The 20,732-nt window shown below is 52.6% G+C and overlaps 1 protein-coding gene across 2 annotated transcripts in view; it reads left to right on the top strand.

Moving 5' to 3' along the window:
• Positions 1-20,732, top strand: part of CCDC88C (coiled-coil domain containing 88C) — a 129,398-nt gene that overhangs the window by 63,606 nt on the left and 45,060 nt on the right. For both annotated transcript variants that reach the window (XM_043556849.1, XM_043556848.1), the window contains exons 5-12: positions 3,540-3,598; positions 4,470-4,553; positions 7,109-7,249; positions 7,503-7,687; positions 8,427-8,508; positions 8,880-9,038; positions 18,200-18,346; positions 18,996-19,140. In XM_043556849.1, coding sequence (XP_043412784.1) covers positions 3,540-3,598; positions 4,470-4,553; positions 7,109-7,249; positions 7,503-7,687; positions 8,427-8,508; positions 8,880-9,038; positions 18,200-18,346; positions 18,996-19,140 — 1,002 coding nt within the window. The remainder of the gene's footprint in view (positions 1-3,539; positions 3,599-4,469; positions 4,554-7,108; positions 7,250-7,502; positions 7,688-8,426; positions 8,509-8,879; positions 9,039-18,199; positions 18,347-18,995; positions 19,141-20,732) is intronic.

The following is a 20,732-nucleotide window of genomic DNA, read 5'->3' as shown; positions in this document are numbered from 1 at the left end:
GGCTGGTGTGAGTTTCTCTGTGTCAGGACTGTAGGAAGCAGGTAGTCAAGGAAGGTTTTTCTTAGATTCAGCCATTAGCTCAGGCTGTCGTGGGATTCCCCCTGGGGTTGTGGGTAGACGCAGAGGGTGTCGGATGTTTTTGACCCTCCCCCCTTGGTTGCCTGTGACTCACTCAGTAGAGAAATGAACATCGCTTCATACCCTGCCCCCATTTCTCACTCTGAAGACCCACCCGTAACCACAAAGCATTCATAATTTGACAGACGCCATGTTCCCTTACCTCTGGGCCTCTGCACATGCTGATCCCTGTGCCTGAGCCCTGGTTCACCTGTGTCCCATATCCCTCATCATCCTTGGGTCTCAGCTCAGGGGTCATTTCCTCAGGAAGCCTTGCCTGATCCTTACTGCAAACTAGATGTCCTTCCTCTGGGTTTCCATAGCATTTATCAGCTTTTTAAAATTGCTGGTCCTGGTCTGAGCTCAGAGGACTGTGTTGATTCTGGTTCTGTTCTCAGCGAGCCTCCACCCCTGGGGGTGCTTGGGAGGGAGTTGCCTGCAGGTTTATTTCTTTTTGGCCTGCTTAAGTGTGTCACTGAGCCAGTCTTATTGGCAGGGACCCAGTACAGAGTCTTCGGGTATGTTTTGAAACTATTCAAAACCTACAATCTGGCAGATTTATGAAAATAGCAGTAGTTTGCCTTACTGTTGAAATCCTGAGAGAAATTGGGCATCAGCTTCCCAGGAGAAATGAGGGAACTTGTATTCTTCCATTTTTTATTTTCATATACTTTTTTAACTTCACAGGAATCTGTGTAGGGGTAAAAATCACAGGATTTAATTTAATTAAATTAATTTAATTTTTCAGAATGGGTTTTGTTTTTGAGAGAGAGCATGAGCGGGGGAGGGGGCAGAGAGAGAGGGAGACACAGAATCCAAAGCAGGCTCCAGGCTCCGAGCTGTCAGCACAGAGCCCGATGCGGGGCTTGAACCCACGAACTGTGAGATCATGACCTGAGCCAAAGTCAGATGCTCAACCAACTGAGCCACCCAGGCGCCCCAGGATGCATTTATTATAAGCAAATGTTTGTATTCACTTAGCCTGGTGAGAATGAGCACAGCACTGGTTCATTTGAATGAGGGCAGGGGTGATTTTCCTGGTACCCTGTTCATTACCAAAAAGTTTATTTTAAATACTTTTTTTCCATGAGAATTTTTCTAAAACTCTATCCCTTTAAAACCTTTCCCCCCTACTCTGTTCTAAGACTTAGCAAAACAGGAATTGCATACTTTCTAATAGGTGTGAGTGAGTGAATGAACGAATGAATGAATGACTCATAGTTGTCAAGGTGTGTAAGTGCTGGGTGCTGAGGGAACAGAACCCTTTGCTGTTTGAATAGCCACAGAATGTAGTTTTGAGGCCTTGGCGTGTGTGTACATAGGGTTTCTGGTCTTTTCCTTGCAGTCACTGGCTTGTGCTCCTGCTACTGGCAGTGGGTGTGTTCAGTGCTTGTTCCCACATTTAGTTTGCTCATCTGTTGCGAGCCAGGAAGATGGATCATCGGGGCTGTTTAAATTATTCTAGTGTATGATATAATGAGGGCCTTTGGGGCCTTCGCTGTGAACACAGTATGTAAAGATTCTCCGTGTGAACTCTGACTTCCATCTGGGCTAACGGGAGACCTTGCGAATGCTTTCCTCCTGTGTGTCCCTGCCGGTTATACGCCGGGCTCATGGCCCATGACAGGTGGTGAATCACTGGCAATGGCTGGGAGGGGTCTGTACCTGTTCTATCCACCAAAGGTGTATGAAGGGCACTGGCTGGGTGTCTGGGGACAGAGGTGAGGGTGGTCACCTGGGCTGGATGCAGCACTGTGGCCAGGGAAAGATTTTGGTGAGACTGATTGTAGGCTTTTAATCTTCAGGTGGGCATTTCCTTGTAATCGACACTAAAATTGTGATTGATCATCAGTTCAGCTTTACAGAGAAGTGAGTTATTGTGGCCATCTATTTATGTCTATGGATTAGACTCTTGGGACAAGTAAAAGGCCTCCAGTAAAAAAAAAAAAAAAAAAATGTATGAAAGTCTGAAAATGTTCCCATTTCAAACACTGATGAAGTTGTGCACCTTACTAGCAAAGAGAAGGGCCTTAGCCCAGTACAGTGATGTACAGTGCCATCAAAGCTAAGTGTGTTAAGACTGTGGAATCTGAGTGCTCGGAAGGGTCCCTGTGGTCCAGCTCGCCAGCCCCTCCTGCCCACCTTCAGGCTGGAAGGTAGGAAGGGGTGTTTGGTTTTGGCTGAACGAATGTCCAGCCCCCACATCTGAGACTCCACCATGATGTCAGGGAAAAGCTATTTTGAGACACTTTTCTGTTGAGAAATATTAGGACAAGATCGCACGTCACTCCACACCCACCTTACACCCAGGGACCTGGAATGAACCACACTAGTTCCTGGGACCCAGGTTTGGTTTGTTTATCCTAGCAGGTGTTGGGGATACCTGGGGCCGTTTTTGCACAGGGTGAGCTCATGCTGGTAAGTCTGTCAAGAAAACCAGGCTATATGTGGCATGTCCCTTTTCCCCCAAACAGAAGAGGATGTAATGAGAAAGGGAGAATCCTGTAGAATTTTTCAGCTGATGGAGGGCACCTTTTGGGATGAGCACTGGGTATTGTATGGAAACCAATTTGACAATAAATTTCATAAAAAAATGAGATCGAGCCCCATGCCAGGCTCCATACTGACAGCATCATACCTGTTTGGGATTCTCTCCCTCTCTCCCTCCCCCCCCCCAAAAAAAAATAAACTTTAAAGAAATTTTTTTTAAATGAAAGATGTAAGTATGTGCATAAAGAATTAGCCACTAAGATGTTCTCTATCACATTATTTAGATTAGAGTATCAAAAACTTGAACCTCTCCAAGAAGATTGGTTGAATAAGTTTGTGGTCTTTGTACAAAGTAAAGATGAGACCATCAAAAATGCCGCATGTATGTTAGGAATTTGCTTTCGACTATTCTAGTCGAATGTGTGTGTGGGGGGGGGGGTGGACCAAACCGATGCATAAACAGTCCATAATGTGAAGCCAGGCTGTGAGTGTGGCAGTTTGTTTCTCTGGCTCCTGGACGTTCTTTGCATGGTGGAAAAGTAAAGTTGCGTACGGCCGTGTTTTGGAGGACTCCGTATTTCCCGTGGGGATTACTCTCTCCCATTGTACTTTGCTTCCCACACACTGAAAAGAGCTGCTGGTTCTGAAGTTCCTTCGTTATCATGAGAGGATATTTATGCTATCTGAATGGAAAAGGGCCACAAATAGTCATATATGGAATTCTCATTTGGTTCAAAAAAATAAACCCATACATAGAAAACAGATGGACTGTGCACACCTACATGGATATCGCTGGGTTGAAAGAGTACTTTTTCTCTAGCTTTCTAGCTTGATCCCCTCCACCCCCGCCTCCCCTACAGCACATGCAGATCAGTGGTGAAATTTTATGAACAGTTGAGCTTAATTAGATTTATCTTGCTCTTTTGGTTTAGGGAAGAGCATGGAAGAAATAAAGAAGGTGCTGCTGCTGGTGCTGGGCTGTGCCGTCCAGGTAGGGATCCGGACATGCAGTCGGGAGGGCCTGCTCTTAGCCATCTTGTGTTTGGAGTTGTGCGGATCAAACACCCCCTGAATTGAGGTGGGAGTGAAACCATTGGTTGCCTGAGAGACAGTGGCCACCATCTTGGATGGCACTGATTTCTCACACAGAGCACCCTGTGCAAGAGAGCAGGTGGGGATCCCATGGACCAAGACGCCATGAGTAGACTGCCCCGTATGGGAACATCTAGAACAAGATCAGTAAACTGCAGCCTGGGGGCCAAATTGACCTGCCACCTATTTTTGTAAATGAAGTTTTATGGGAACACGGCCATGCTGATTCCTTTACATATTATCTGTGGGGCATGGCCCACTGGGTCTGAGAATTTTTTTTTTTAAACCATCTGGCCTTTTACCAATGAAGTTTGCCAGCCCCTGGCCTAGACCAGGTGTTCTTGTTCTTTACCGGTTTAGGAAATCATCTGGAGAGATTGTCCAAAGTGCACATTTCAGGGGCTCCTGGGTGGCTCAGTGGGTTAAGCATTTGACTCTTGATCTCAGATCAGGTCTTGATCTCAGGGTTCTGAGTCCAAACCCCACGCTGGACATGAACCTACTTAAAATAATAAAGTGCAGATTTCAGCATTCTACCGCCAGTGTTTTCAGCCTGGGATGTGCTTTTTAAAAATCTGCTATAGGTCTGATCTAGGTAGTCAGAGCAACTTCTAGAGAAACCTCAGTGTAAGGGCTGGTAAGGGGACAAGAGCATTCTGGGGCATAAAGGAGAAAGCCAGGGCTTGGGTGGATAGTTTGTACTTCTGTAGCATGGTGGCCCCAGGTTGCCCTCACAGAATCCTTCCATTAACACCTGTAACCCTCCACAGTGTGAGAGGAAAGAGGAATTTATTGAAAGAATCAAACAGCTGGACATTGAGACCCAAGCCGGGATCGTGGCCCATATACAGGAGGTAGGTGTGTGGCTTCGTGGGGTGTGGCTGTGGACCGCCGCTCCTGTGGTGGCCAGGAGATGGGCAGTCTCCACCGGCGAAAAGTTTGAAGAATATGTCACCCATCAATATTCTTGCTGATCTTAGGTTTCAGACACCACAGACAAATGTATTCTATTTGGAAAGGTAACCATCAGCGAGCTAAAATAAAATGGGGTAAAAATAAAAAAAATTTTTTTAAGCCCTCAATCAAGTCATCTTTTGCCTCCTCTTCTTGCCTAATATGGACTCAGACTATTTTTAAGAGCTTTCAAGTGATTTAGGCTCAGAATTTGATTTACAGACCCTGAAAATGTATTCTGGCAAATGTCACCCTGTTTTGAATGGTTGATCTTTATAGAAAGAGATTCTCTGCTTCTGTCAGTAACATGGCAGAGAGACAAGCCGCCGCCACTTGAGAAGTTAAAAACCAGCAAGTCCCAGAGGGCTGTCTCCAGAGACCCAGCGTCCGGGATGGGGTCAGGAGGGCTCTGCACTGAGAGCAGCCTCTCTGCCATTGACCTTGGTGGGAGGGGGTTTCCCTGGAAAACGAGCCTGTAGAGAGAGGCAGGTGCTCACCTGAAAATTTTCTTCCCTGATTTCCACCCCACCCTTACACCACAATTCTTCAATTACCTCAGGACTTAAGGTTCAGCCTTCAGTGTAATTGGACAGATGTATTAAATATAAAAGACATAACCAGGAGCTCGTAGGAGCAGGTATATAACTGACAGGGTCAGTGAAGGCAGAGCTCCTGCTGCTGGCACCAGGGACAGGCTGCTCCTGGGCTCCCGGGCTTCCACAGCTGCCCAGGGCACTGTCGGGGCGTTGGGGGCATGAGTTCTGAGGTGGGATTTGAAGCAGGAGACAGATGCAGTTCTTGGCCGGTGGGGGGTCCATCAGGGAAAGTCAGTAGTGTCGCAGATATTCTCAACCATCCTTATCAGGGGCAGACCAGCTGTTAGCCTAAGAACCATTCTGCTTTTAATTTGAAAATTGTATTTATCTGGGGACTGGGTCCTTGAGGCCAGCAGTGTTTGCTTGTTTGTTTTTTGCCACTGACCACCTTTCCTGCTCAGACAGCAGAATATCAGAGAAAGAGAAGGTCAAATGTGGCCAAAAAGGAGTCTTGCATGCATGTCATTTGGTGGCTGGCTATGGGGACTGGGCTTCACAATTAGTTGGGTGCTGCTTAAACGTTCAGTGTCCAGACCCCACGAGAGGCCTGCTGAGTCAGAACTAGGGGATGAGGGTTAGGGTGACTGATGTGCACTGGGGTTGAGCCCCTGCTCCCCTTTTCTCCTCTGTGGGCAGACCTAGCACCCATCCAGCCTGTGCTCCCAGTTCTGGGAGTTTAAGGTACCCTGTACCATGGGATAAGGTTCTCCTGATTCCTCAGGATCAGCTGAATCTTAGCTTTTCCTTTGTCAGGAGGGGAGAGGTAAGAAAGGCCTTTTGAGAAACTAAAGGGCCCTGTCTTTTGTGTTGTTCAACTATCTTCTGTTTCTGTTTACTGCTTTGAAAAATTTAAGAACTTCTTTTGGTGCGCCTCACTGAGCGGATAGCTCTGGCTTCTTTCTGTTTTCCCTTGTTGAGGCCTGAGTACGCGAATACTTCACTTCCCAAACTGAGCTGTCAGGTGCTCCAAATAGATCATCTGCCCCCTCGGTAGGTCTGGGGCTGGGGGGTGGTGAGAAGGTCAGACTGTCACAATCCATGGAGAGGCTGCTGTGTGCGGACATCGCTATGGGTCTCCGCTCACACCTGGCGGAAAGGGAAAAACCAGATGATTTTACGTGAGGAATGAGATTCAGGCTTACTGAAAATTGTTTTAGGTTATGAAATATCTTCCCCCGAATAAGATTGTTATGTGCCCCATATTCTGACATAAGACTTTCATGTAACCTTTGCTGTATTCACATTGGATTTGAAGTAGTAACACAGGGTCCCCCTCCTGAGGGACCCTCCCAGCCCCTGAGGTTTCCCTTTCTTGAGTTGTAAATTGACAGCTTACAACAACCATATCTGAGGACTGTTTAGGGAAATACTGTATTGTAGGAGAGCTTTCTGGCATTAAAGAATCCAGGTGCTTGGCCCGCTTGGGTGGTTCAGTCGGTTAAGCTAAGCGTCTGACTTCGGCCCAGGTCATGATCTCACGGTTCCTGAGTTTGAGCCCCATGTTGGCCTCTGTGCTGACAGCTTGGAGCCTAGAGCCTGCTTCAGATTCTGTGTCTCCCTCTCTCTCTCCCTCTCCCCCGCTCATACTCTGTCTCTGTCTCTCTCTCTCAAAAATAAACATTAAAAAAAAATCTAAGACTCCAGGTGTTCTCTGAGCTGGTGTTGAAAGCAGGAGTGTTTTGCACCAGAGCTTGGTTGAAGGGAGTTTGCACTTATGCGGCCCCCTTGGTGCAGTAGATGTGTCAGTGACGGGTTGATAATGTCAGTGGGACGTGTCAGCCACGACCCCGCCGCCCGGCCTAGCGCGGGGAGGCAGATGCCCCTGCCGGCCTCTGCAGCGCCTGCTTGTGTGCCCACAGGTGACCCACAACCAGGAGAACGTGTTTGACCTGCAGTGGCTGGAACTCCCGGACGTGGCCCCGGAGGAGCTGGAGGCCCTCTCGAGGAACATGGTGTTTCACCTCAGGAGGCTCATAGATGAGCGTGACGAGTGCACGGAGGTGCGTGGCCACACACACCTGTGGGAGGAGAAGTCCGTAGAAACGCCGAACTCGGGGCCCTGCCCCCATTCACGCACTCCTTGTCCCACCGAATATTCCAGCTCTTCCTACAAACTCGAGCCACCTCCCTCGTGGTTTCTCCCCCACACCCGGCCTCTGCTCTTGCTTTCTCCTTGTCTGTCGATGGTTGGGCCAGGGCGCGGGGCGCACTGGTGCGACTGCTCTCCCCCCCCCTCCCCCTGCCCTGCCGCAGCTGATCGTGGACCTGACGCAGGAGCGGGACTACCTGCAGGCGCAGCACCCGCCCAGCCCGCTCAGGTCCTCCAGCGCCGAGTCCACCCCCAGCCCCACCAGCAGCCTCTCCAGCGAGGATAAGCAGCACCTGGCCGTGGAGCTGGCGGACACCAAGGCCAGGCTGCGCCGTGTGAGACAAGAGCTGTGAGTCCTGCAGGGGCCCCCGGGCTGGGCTGTCTTTCTGCTTTCGGGTGGTCTGTCGTGTGGTGCGGCCAACCGGAGCCCTCCGACCCGGGCCCCAGAGCCCGCTGCCCCAGGCTCGCTCGCTGTTTGAACGTGGACTAGTCCCCTCCCTGTCCGGGCCTGCACGGGGAGGGGTTCTACCAGATCTTTAGGGCTCCAACCGGCCCGGGTTACAGATGGTCTGCAGATAGCCTCTTGTCCACACTTGTCCAGTTTAGGGCAGGACTGATCACCTACTGGCATGTTTTCTTGGCTAGAGGGAGGATGCAACCCCACCCCCACGCCGCCACCCCACCCCGCCATCCGGTGAACCTGTTGTCGCCTCTTTTCCTGCAGCAGGAGAACGTCCCTGTGCCCCGTCTGGGGAGCTGCTCTCCTCCCCCTCACAGCCTGCCTGCCTGCCTGCCTGCCTGGCGGTGGGGAGTGCACCTGTGGCGGGAGCCTCCTTACCTCTCCCCTGCCCCGCACCCTCACAGAGAAACCCAGTGTCTGGTGGGTGGAGTTTGAGAGCAGGCTTTGAAAAGTTAAAAGCAGAAGAGAATGCGAGTCAGGAACATTTTTGTAAGCCCCTTACGCACACTGCCCTCCTCCCTCCCAGAAGCCGCTGTCCCGCTCCCTGCTGTGGTCTCATGAGGTGGGGGGCCGCTCAGGGTGCTGGCTGAGGACGCTCCTCAGCTCCGTTCCTCCACATCGCCCCCAGGGAGGAGAAGACGGAGCAGCTTGTGGACACCAGGCATGAGGTGGACCAGCTGGTGCTAGAGCTTCAGAAGGCCAAGCAGGAGGTGAGCGGGAGGGCCTGTTCGTGTGTCCTGGAGGAGGTGGTGGTGGCCGAGACTCCACAGTGACTGTGGCCCAGAGGCTCAGGAAAACAGCATCAGGAGCTTCCGGCAAAGGCCTCTGTTTCTGTCTGCTCAGGGTGACGCTGCCTGACAGCCAGCTGTCCTGAGAACTGCTGTGGGGGGATGACCCTGTGTCTTCGTGACAGCCTGTGGGGGACCCCACGCAGGGGCCTGCACACCGACCTGCCGGGCCCCCCGGACCCGGCTTCTCCTGGGATGTCCCGGAAAGGCTGCACTGCAGGGACTTGGGCCCCTCTCCCCTCCCCGGAGGGGGGGCCCTAAGCTGGCTTCCCCTGCCTTTTCCCACCCCCCAGAACATCCAGCTGGCGGCTGACGCCCGGTCTGCCCGTGCCTATCGTGACGAGCTGGACTCCCTGAGGGAGAAGGCGAACCGCGTGGAGAGGCTGGAGATGGAGCTCGTGCGCTGCAGGGAGAAGCTGCACGACGTGGACTTCTACAAGGCGCGCATGGAGGTGAGCCCGCCTTCCAGAACACGTCCGCGCCGGCCGGGAAAGGGAGCTGTGAGATCTCCACGGCGAGGCTTTCCCTGCACCTCAGCCTGTCTGTGGGCCCAGGAGGCTCCCTCCCTCAGCTCCTTGCCCACCTAGAGGTGTCACATGGGTGAGGGCGGGGAGGGAACGTGGTTCTGTAATGAAGAGCTCAGACTCCTTTTAGGATTTTTCCTTTTCCTGCTTCCTGCCACAGTGATGACCTTCAATTCGTGGATTTTTATTTATTTTTTCCTACTTCTTGCAGTTTCTGTGGCTAACTCTTACAGGGAATTAGTTTCTTCGTCCATAAAATAGAAATAATCATACCACTTCCTGAGTTTTTCCAGATGAAAGACAAAAAATACCTGTCACTCGGGCAAGTCCCATAGGAAGTCCTCAGTCGTGGAGCCCACTCTGATCCGGAGGTTCTGGGAGGATGCAGGGGAGGGCGTCAGGGCTAACGGGGGACTGGAAACCGAGACCCAAGTGGGGTTACCGGTGCTTCAGCTGCTCACCCTGACTGCCTCATGTCAGCCACGGGTTCCAGGACCCACTTTCCCAAGGAATTGGTGACTTTGCCCCTATCAACAATCCCAAGGTGGGGTCTGGAGGTAGTTTTAATGAGATGGTGAAATCAGGATGTCAGCCTGTACCAACTGGGCTTGTTTGGTAAGAAAGATTTCCAGTTGCCATTCGGGAGGCTTTTGAGGGGACCAAACATGTGTCTGGGGGGCACGGTATCCTTCTCCCAGCCATGCTGCTGGCAGGCCAGCTTGGGGAAGGCTGTTTGGCTGAACACCCGGACGCGCTCTGCTGCTACAGGCAGGCCCTGCCTACGGGCCACAGGAGGTGGTGGGGAAGGCTGTGGTGCCGGGCCCATTTGTTACCCAAGAAGTGTCTGTTCCCCGAGGAATGTGACGCCCTACCTCCTGCAGAGAAGGCACCTTTGGTACTGTGGCGTTGGGGTGCAAGAGGTGGGGGGTGGGAGACCACCTCTGGCTTTGTCCTGGAAATGGTCCACTGGCCCCGCTGAATTTGAAAGGCATAAATCCCCAGCACAGACAGGTTCTGGGACACGGGCATATACCGGGGCCTTTTATCGCTTACTAGAAATGCCACAGTTGAGAGAATCAGGGGGGGTCCCGCACATTTCCCCAGAGTGCTGCCCCAGCAGCCCCTTCTAAACAGTGCAGGCCTTCCGCAGCCCCCAGATGGGATCACAGGCAGAGTGTGGCTCCCACACCTCACCCCAGTTCTGTCCCATGGAGCAGGTGGGCATCGGGATCCAGTCTCTGTCTCTGTGTGCACCCCTGGTCCTGTCCAGGCAGCCTCACACGGTCATCCAGACACGGTAACTTAGCGCCTGTGTGGTACCAAGGCCTGCACCAGCAGCTAGGGATCTAAACCCAAGATGATGCATGCCCTGCATTCACAGAGCTTCCCGACTTTTAGGGTTTCTCCCAGCACCCCCCTTTTCTCAGACTTCTCAAATTTTCAAATTTCATGCCTCTGTGTAGTAATAGCAACATTTTTCATATTGATTAATTGCATAGTGAAAAGTTACTGGGAGCTTGGTAATGCCTTGAATTTTACTTTAGTTTTTATTCACCACAAGAGAAATGGTATGTGTCTGCATGAGGTGTTTACTTTGGGGCAGGCAGGGACACGCATGGGTTTGCAGACCCTTTGCCGCCCAGGCTGGCTGATGAATTGGGCGTGGTCCACGGAGTCCAGGCCACTATTGAGAGGATGAATCTTGCTGTGCTGGGATGCCCCTGATGACAGGGTTCAGTGGACAGGAGCACTTGGGCACTCATCCTTAGATCTCAAGTAGTCACATCAGCCTTTCTCGCTGTCTGGAGGGGGCCAAAGACTCCAGCCATGGAAGGTGCATGGCATCCTCAGGAAGCGTTTTAGTGAGGGGCATGGCATGGTTTGGATTTCAGAAAGCACATTTTGGGTTGCCAGGTGGGGAACGGACCAGAAGGGTCAACATGATGCCATGGGCTGTGGAAGTCTGCCAGCCAGATGGGCCCACCTGGGACCCATACACCCTCTTATCAGCCAGGATGGGCCCATCTCCAGCCTGGTGAGCTTCCTCCCTCTCCTGGCCACAAGGCTGCAAGCTGCTGAGCATTACTTGAGCAACATCTGTGTGTTCGCATTCATTTCTCAAGGCAGCCCTGAGGACGAGCTAAGCTTGGGGAGGTTGGATGGACTGCCCAGGGTCCATTCTGCTGCAGCTTCCGTGACTCCCAGTGGCATGGGCCCCAGAACGGGGACTCTGCTTTGTTTGTGGGTATGTGCTCAGCATCTGCACCAGTGTCTGGCCCATGGTGGTGGTGGATGAGCATTTGCTGAAACAATTGTATCCGGAGTTTTTTTTCTTTTTTTTTCTTTTTTCTTCCTTTTTTTCTTTTTTTTAGTATTTAATTTTGGGAGCATGCAAGCAGGGAAGGGGCATAGTGAGGGGGACATAGGATCTGAAGCGGGTTCTGTACTGATAGCAGTGAGCCCGATTTGGCCCTCGAACTCCCTAACCTCGAGATCATGACCTGAGCCGCAGCTGGACACTCAACTGGATGAGCCTCCCAGGTGCCCCGTATCTGGGGTTTTCTTTGATCAGTGTTTATAGAGCTTGTTGCTGCTGGGCCGCAGTAGAGCCCCTGCCTTCTCAGACCCCTGTGCAGGCTTCCCCTGGCCTGCTGCCTACCAGGGCACACTGGGGTATGTCGGAAGTTAACCTAGAATGCCGCTTGGAGACCTCAGGACAGGTTGCTTTGGGATGCGAGCCAGTAGTACTTGGGGCCTGCAGGGATTGAGGTGGGCTGCCTGTCCCCAGACTTAGGGGCCCAGGCCTGGGCCGCTCAGTCCTTCTGGTGCTTCGTGTCAAGGAGAAGCACTACCTTGATGCACGGGTGTGGTTTTTGGGCCCATGTTTGTGTTTCAGAAAACAATGATGCCCAGCTTTGTACGTAAAACCAGATTTTCCAGGGTGTAGTGATGCACACCTCCAAGGGATTCACCCCAAGATTCTTGCATAATTTCTAAGTAATTAGAAGTACGCAGTACCATGCAGAGATGTGTCTGTGAATGGAGATTGACCTGCATGTGATAAAACCTTAGATTGGGAAAGACCCAATTTCGATGTTTACACATCCAAAAACTTAACAGAGAGATGGGGGGGATATGTGACAAAGCAAATAGAGCAAAACACTAATTACAGAATCCTGGTGATATGTGTATGGTGTTCAGAATATTTATTTCAACGTTCTAGTAGGCTTTAAAATTTCCATAATAAAATATAGGGGGGCGGTGGAAGGTAAAAAGATAGCAGTGGATGTTAACCCTTTTGAATAAGCTAATACGTGATTAACATCAACTTAATAGTTTAAAATACTGAACAGCCCATGTGTTAGATCTCCGTTTCTCAAGAGGTGGTCTGTATCCACCTGTATCTGAGTCCAGCATGCCTGTTCAAAATGCAGATTCCTGGGCCCCAGAAATGTGTGTTCTGAATGCTCTCTTGCAGATGGTTTTTCAGCATTGCCAAGCGTGAGGACCACAGTCATATGAACAGGGTACTTTCCTCCGACTGCTGGCTTGTCTCTGCAAGAGGTGGGGTTGGCAAGGCTGACGGCTAGTCTGTGGGTGGACCTTGGCCTGAGGCTGCTTGTATGGAACTCAAGCCCCTGAGCACAGGGACTAGGTCTTAATATGACGGCATGGCCAGGGCCTGGCACACACAAGGCACTTGGTAATCACCCCACAAGTCAGGGAAAAACCCATCACTCAGCAATAAAAAGACTTGATCTGGAGAAAAGGACGGGAAGAACCTAGAGCTTTTTTCTCTTGGAGAATGGGGTAGTAGTAGGTGTGATGGTCAGGAGGGCAGAGAGAGGAACAGGATTGACACGTTCGTGCCAGGTCACATTGTGGACACCTACCCTGTGGGGGACGCTCTTCAGACACGGAGAGTGGCAGGAGAGTGGCAGGCGGCCCAGGTGCCCTCCCCGAGAGCCTGTCGAGTCTCCCCACTGAGAGACACATTAACGCCTATCATGGGAGGGCCTATCATGGGAGGCAGCGTGTGCTCGTGCCTCATGGGAGGAAAAGATAAAAGGCCTTGGGGTTCAGGACAAGGGCAAAGTTAATTTTGGTTAGAAAAATATGGACCACAAATTTCCATGTTTTACCGTGAAGCTTCTGGCAGCTTTTCCGTGCCTCCCGGTGTAGTTTACGTGAGGGTTCACACTACAGGACGAGAGTGGTGTGGCCATCCCTGGGAACGGCGGGAAGCATGGGGCCGGTGCACCGGGTGGTCCTTGGCTTGTTTGCAAGCACTTGTCCCTCCTCGCTGCTGCCAGTGAGCCTTGTGGGAGGAGGACAGAGGCAGAGAGGCTGCCCGGACGTTCCTCTTGTCCTGTGATTTGGATTTGGCTGAAATTTCCAACAGCAGAGGACAGGTGCTTCAGTGCCATGTGCGTCTGTGTGGGGTGGAGGTAAGACAGGCCTTGTCCTTGCTCCTATGTGGGATTTATGGCTTCCTAGGCAGTGCTGGCCCCAAAGTAAACAGTCTGAGAGGCAGAGACCTAGCAAGGCACAGTCCTAGCTGCCACCCCCCTTGCCGGGTGTTCTGTAAAAGGGCATTGTGCACTATAGGAGCTGGTTTCCAGTGAGCTGATCCTAGCAAGCCCTGGGAGCTGACCGTACAGTGTGTGTGCTGTTGGCAAGGCAATTAGGAGCTGGGTTCGTGATCAGTCCACCCAGCCCCAGATGCTCCCCATCCTCCAGAGCCCATTTTCCCATCTGCTGGCACGTCCCTGCCACTGTCCAGGGCAGGTGGAAGGGGGAGTGAGGGTCTCTGCCCTACCGGCCTTGTCTGTCGTTGCTCATGTGACCCCACAGCCTACACACAGGATGTCTTCCACGGGTATCCAAACTGGCCATTCTGCCTCTGTCTGTCCTTGTCCACATCCCTCTGCGTCCCCCAGCCTTCTGCTTCGCACTTCACCTCCTGCAGGCCCCACGCAGTGCTTCATGTGACCCCGGGCAGTGCTCCTCACATGGTGCTGTGATGTGTGTTTTCCTGTTTCCTGCCCACACTGGGAGTTCCTTGAAGCCCAGGTCCGTGCCTGACTGACTTCAAGCATGTTGTGTAGCTTGGCGATGGCCAAACTACAGTCCATCTAGGGGTTAGAGCTGGCCCCCATCCACCTTGTAAGTATAAAATTTTACTGGAGCACAACGGCATCCGTCCGTTCATACATTTTTCTGTGGCTGCGTTTGGTTCACCTGCAGGGTTGGATGGTTGTAACAAATTTATGACCTGAAAAGCTGAAAATACTTAACTGCCTGGCCCAGAGTAGGTGCACACTAAGGTGTTAAAGAGCAGTTATAACTGTATTTATGAAGCTTTTTCCGCATGCTAGGAATGGTTAAGCTCCAACTACATCACCACGTGTAAGCCTCATGGTGGCCCACAGGGTTCAGCAGCCACTGCTAAACATGTTTTCATGGGAGAAAACTGAGGGTTGATTTACAGTGTCTGCATTTTGCCGTCAGTACCGAGGTTGCATTGAAATGTGTCTGCCTGCCTGCAGGGCCTTTGCCTTGACGGGGAAGGAAATAAAGGCGGGGGAACTCACAGAGAGACGCAGCGGTGTGGGGGGGGTGGGGGTGGGAAACAGGTGCTCGGGAGGGTGTGATGGTGGCCCCTGCCTCAGACAACACCGTGAAAGGGCAGACGGAGGCCCCGCCTCCAGTGGTCCATGTGGGAATTTGGATGTCGTGTCGTGAGTGGGGAACGTTAAAATTCGGGGAACTGAGTAAGAACCTGGGACATTCATTGTCTGTTTGCACTTGGGACTTTGTGTTTCTCCATGTTTCTTAACGGCTTCTAAGGAGTGCTGATAAAATTCGGTACATAGGTAAAAACAGGGCAGACAAACCTGATGTTTGTACCGATCACCACACTCCTGGAGGCAGGTGAAGAAAGGGCAGGTGTTCTAGGGAGCCGAGCTGATGGCAGTGGGATGGGGCGAACAGGTGGAGTTTAGTGAGGGGGCGATCTTGGCTGAGTGAGCAGGAGGTCCACCTGCCTGGTGTGGAGTGCCCCGTCCCCGTCCTGAGGACACCTCCGGACTGGCTTTCTGTTGCTCTGGGTTCCGGAGAGATGCATTGGGTGCTGCGATCTGAGTGCAGCGGGGAGGAACCGGTGGTTGGTTTGATTCCGCCTCCCCTCCCCCTGCCCCGCACCTCTGGCATTTGGTTGTTGGGGGTCAGGGAGGCCCCCTGGAAACGAGTGTTGGCCTGTTGCTTGGTGGCTGGATGCCTGGGGAGTGCTGGACTGACCACAGGGGCATGAGGGAATGCCCCTATTTCACGGGGCTTAGGCACCGTGCACGGAGTATTTGACAAGCATTACTGCATCTGATCCCGTATCGGCCCTACTTGTGTGCCCATCCCAGAAAGGAAGGATCCACAGTTGAGGGACATTCACTTGCTTCACATCCCATGGCTAATAGCGCATTGGCAGGCCTGGGAATTGGAGCCTGTCAGCCCACATTCCCGGTCACTGCTCCCAGTCAGCACGACAGATTAGCTGGGGCAGCTCTTTAGCCCCTTGGGGACCAGCCATCAGACCTGGCCCGTGACTCCCTAAATGTGGCCCCTCAGCTGTTCGCAGGGCTGGGTCAGGCTTTTAAATAGCCTCCTGGTTCAGTTGAGGTCAGGTCTGCGGGGGGCAGGCTGGCTTCAGGCAGCTGCCCAGAGGGGAGGAATACAGATTCTCAGTCATCTGGGCTGATCCCGCGGCTTGCCATAGGAGCTGGGGCACAATTCCACGCAGTTCTAGTCCCTCCCTTCTGAGGTTGTGGGGTGTCCAAGACAAGCTGACGTACTTCTGTTGCCTAATAAGTGGTGGAGGTTGATAAGGCCAGAGGATTGAGATATAGTTGAATAGTAGTTAGAAATCACCCTGTTCCATACTGTGTTTCACTCCTGGATACTCTTATCCGTCCCTGCCTGTTGGAAGTCGCTGAGTCCTTGAGGGCCCACCTCACATGCCCTGACTCCCCCCCCGCCCATCCCACCCCACCCCTGCTGCCCACCCGTTTCAGCCAACAGTGTTATTGAACAAATCTATGAGGTTCACAAGGGCAGAAATGGAACAGCCCTACCTTGAGGAGTTTCAGGTCTGGGGCAGGAGGGCAGGCCACATTGCCTCACAGCGTGTCCAGGGCACTCTGGGAGCCCAAGTACCTGGTTCAGCAAGCAGGACAGAGTGAATTTGCAGGCATTTCTCAGAGGGGGCAACTCAGGCTGGGTTTTGAAGGCTGATCAGGAGTTGGTTGTGAGGATGAAGGGGCAGTCTGTGCTGTGGGCACGGAGAGCCCAGTAGTCAGGTGATGGTGGAAAGTGCTGGTGGGTGCAGCTGCTGGAACTCAGGGTGTGAACAGTGGGGGCAGTGGCCAAAGAGGAAGGGCCAGCCTTCCTTTCTGCTTGACACCCCCATGTGCTCTGGCTCACATCATTATGGCTGGTCTGGGCCTCTTTCCCACGTGAGCCCCTTGAGGATGAGTTGTCAGCTGAGGGCGGTGAAGAGAACACATGTCTGGACCTCTCTGGCCAGAGCTCAAGTCCCAGCTTCGCCCCTCAGCGGCTTTGTGACTTGGGGCTCATGGCTTACTTTAAGCCTCTTCATCTGTAAAAAGGGTCTGTCCCTGCCTCCCTCTCGGGGCTGTTGGGACGAGTGAGGTAGAGGGTGTGCCCAGGGCAGGGCCAGCTGCACAGTAGACAGGGTCTCCGACAGAGAGAGGACTTCTAGGTAATCTGAGTCTTAAACCCTTCACAGCTGCCACGCTTTGATCAGAACCGTGACCACTGACCGGAAGGCACGTGGTTTCCCCCTCAACCAAGGATCTTCAGTGCAGGGAAGACACACATGTAGTGGATAAGCAAGAGCTTCCCGGTTGTTAGGGGGGCAGGCCTTTGAAAACTCTGCAGACACATTCCCACATGTGTGTGTTTGCACGCACCGTGAAGGCGTTTTGGGAAACTGTCCCTCCAGGATCCTGAGTGGTGCCGGAAGGGCTCTGAGGAGAAGAGAAACCAAGAAGCCCCATAACAAAGAGGGAGGAGAAATGGAGCAAATGAGCCGAATTCTGTCGTGTGTGCTGGGCTGTCTGGTGCAGGAGCGAGAGTCCCACTGCCCCTCGCCCACAAAGGGGGTCTTCGAGGGAATGGCCATCACGTTCCACACCCAGCATGTGCCTAATACACAGGGGGCCGGTAGCACTTATTTTGGGGGTTCCCATTTGTTTGTGACCTGTCTCGGAGACTCCCCATTTCCAGAAAACTGCTGAGAACTGTTGTTCTTCCAAAAGTACGTATGTGACAAGTTCAGATAGGAGCTGGGTATGGAACGAAAGCTGATCTCAACAGCTACCTGTTCCCAGGACCCTGACTACAAAGTGAATGTTGAGTCTACAGGACTAGACTCAGCCCTCGAATCCGGGACAGACTTGTCAGCCCCACCTCTTTCTTGTTAAGGAAACGGGGCTCGGGGCACCTGGGGGGCTCAGTCAGTTAAGCATCTGATTCTTGATTTTAGCTCAGGTCATGATTTCACGGTTCATGAGTTCTCTGAGCCCCGCATCAGGGTCTGTGCTGACATCACAGAGCCTGCTTGGGATTCTCTCTCCCTCCCCCTCTCCCCCCCCCCCTTCTCCCTACCCCACTTGCACCCGTGCTCATTCGTTGTCTCAAAAATAACAACTTTAAAACAGAAAGAAATGAGACTCAGCAAGGCCCCATGTCTGTCAGCAGAGTCCACTTGTCCAACCAGATGAGGTTTTAAATGGCAAACGTCTTCATACCATGGGCAGCATAGACATCGAGGAAGTGTCTACTGAGGAAGACACCAAATTCAACCATTTTCTTGATCCGGGGGCTTTTCTTTCAGTAGGGCATGCCCATTTGGCCTGGCCCAGTGAGAAAGGTGGGGGTGCTGAAAGGTGGAGACGTACCTCCCACCCCTGCACAGCGGCCTCACCCCTATGTTGTGTGTTTTCGGTCCAGAACCCTGGTTGTGAGCCAGGTGCCTTCATCTGACGGTTCTCGTGTATGTTTTTGCTGAGCAGGAGCTGAGAGAGGACAACATCATTTTAATTGAGACCAAGGCCATGCTGGAGGAGCAGCTGACTGCAGCCCGGGCCCGGGGCGATAAAGTTCACGAGCTGGAGAAAGAGAACCTGCAGCTGAAATCCAAGCTTCACGACCTGGAACTGGTATTGCCAGCTCCCACCACTACATCCGAAACAGATTGGGGCGGTGTCCGGTTTATGCCGTGCCCTCCTCGGGGCTTTCACCCCTGGGCTCTTGCTGCCGCTGCCACGGTGGCTCATGAACCATGGTGGGCAGCTTGCTAAGCTCAGCGCGACTGAGTGGGCAGCACTCGACGCCCATGACACGGGACTCGACTGCTTGTGCTCTTCCGTAGGCGTGGGTGTACGTGCATGTCTGTGGCAAGAAGGTCCTTGCTGGCCTTCATGGGGCGGGTTGAGCTGTGATGTTGTGAGTCTCTGTACAGCCTCTTCAAGGTGTGTGAGGCCTGCTTGAGGACCCCAGAACCACCTGTCGTCACATTACTTGCTTTAAAGCCCTGCATGGTGTGTCACTTTGTCAAGACAGCATTCAGTTAGAGACCTCAGGTCTCTGTTCATTACCTAGGTCACTGGGGCAGGGTATCTCTTAATGGCCGTAACTCAGCTGGTCCTGTGTTGGAGAGGTTTCCTTGCAGCTTTATTTTTTGGGAAGTGAGCCAGGTGCATGGCATCCCTTCATCCTGGGGGGAACAAGGGCAGGTGCCTGGGGGTTAGAGCCTGTCCAGCGGGAGCCCCTGGCCACAGCCTCACTCCTTTGCTCTTCCTGCACCAGGACCGGGACACAGACAAGAAACGAATTGAGGAGCTGCTGGAAGAGAACATGGTCCTCGAGATAGCCCAGAAGCAGAGCATGAATGAGTCGGTGCACCTTGGCTGGGAGCTGGAGCAGCTGTCCAAGAACGCAGACCTGTCCGATGGTGGGTACCGCCTGGGGTCTTCAGCCGGCCTGCAGCAGCTTTCTCATCCAGGGAGCCGAACCCTTGGCTCAGAATCTTCCGTGTCAGTCTAGCCATTCACCCCAAGTAAATAGGGTTTCCATCAAGAGCCATTTGGAATGGTTTCATCACAGCTCTCCCCAAGGAGAACATGAGGGGTCCGGCAGCTTTGGTGTCGGGACATGAAATGCAAATTAAGCGTTGCCAGCTTTCTCGTTTCCCATATGGACAGTCCTAGGAGCTTCCAGATTACAGCACGCTGACCCCCAGAGGACATGTTAGGCCTCTCTATGGATGATTGAAAGCTCTGGATGGCAGGTGACACCCCCAGTGGTCATTAATCTCCACTATACACGTACCCCGGGCATTATTTCCTCTGTTCATTTGCATAATTGGGCAAGATGGATGCAGTCTGTTTTCTGTCTCTCTGGGTGGGGATTGCTAAGTGGCTGCCCCTCACAGGACCCAGGCCTCTTCCTCTCCCCCCTGTGCCCAGCACCCCAGGCGAGGTGTTGGCTGGGGAATGGCGGGTGGGGCAGCAGGAAGCTCCAGCGCTCCGCAAACAATAAGCCAGTTCCTTTGTTCAAAAATAGTACACGTGCACCTGATAGTGTGAGTTAATGTTTACTTAGAACTGTACAGAGTGTGGGTAGGGTATTGGGTGGGTTTGGGGGACTTTTTCATTTCTGATAAACATCCCTAAACATAATGGAGGGATTACTGAAAGCAGCTGGGTATTTCTTCTCTTCAAGCTCCAAACCTAAAATACGTTGATTAAATTATTAATCAGTGTGAGAAGTTAGTTCTGCCTGTGCCATGGTGTCCGGGGGCTGTGGTGGGGCCTGAGGGTTGGTGGGGGTGATTCACATGGATTCCTGCCCTGGGAGTTCAGGTTCACCAGGGAGGACCGCTGCCCCCTGGTGAGGCAGAGAGGTGGTGCAGGCTGCCTAGGACGGTATCAGACCAAAAGGGAGTGTTTCAGTGACACCCAAGAGTGGCTGTTGGAGTCGGAAGCCTCACCGATTCACACGACTGAGTGTGTTTGTGAGCCCTTTCAGGTCCATGATGATTTATTCTTGGTGTTCCCAACTCCTAGTGCTTAGCGGGGAGCTCGTGGGCTTTGGTTTGAATGGTGGCATGTGAGCAGAGCCCGAAAGTGCTTGTGCATGTATGGTGTGGTGGCTTCTTGAATCAGAGCTAGTTGGCCAGCCCAGTTTCCTTAGCTGCAATATGGGGGTGATGCAGCCACCTCGCAGGATTGCCTTGAGTACCCAGTGATGGGAGGCAGTGAAGCGTTACACTGTACATGGCCCACAGGCACTCTGGGAAGGGCTCCTCTTTCTTCCTGTCTTGCTCTTGTGTCAAAACTCCTCCCTCCCTCCCTTCCTCCTTCCCCCCACCCCCCCCCCCTCTGTCACACACACACACACACACACACACACACACACGCACGACCTGTCTCACAAATCTGATTGCTGGGGGTGCTAATGAGCGAAGCACTCAGTCAAGAGTCATTGGTGGTTTTGTGATAAACTGTTGGGTCCTCATTGTCTCTGAGGGCCTGCCTTTCACTG

This window comes from Prionailurus bengalensis, chromosome B3 (genome assembly GCF_016509475.1).
Source record: "Prionailurus bengalensis isolate Pbe53 chromosome B3, Fcat_Pben_1.1_paternal_pri, whole genome shotgun sequence".
Lineage (NCBI taxonomy): Eukaryota > Metazoa > Chordata > Mammalia > Carnivora > Felidae > Prionailurus > Prionailurus bengalensis.
This window is presented reverse-complemented; position numbering and strand designations above follow the sequence as displayed.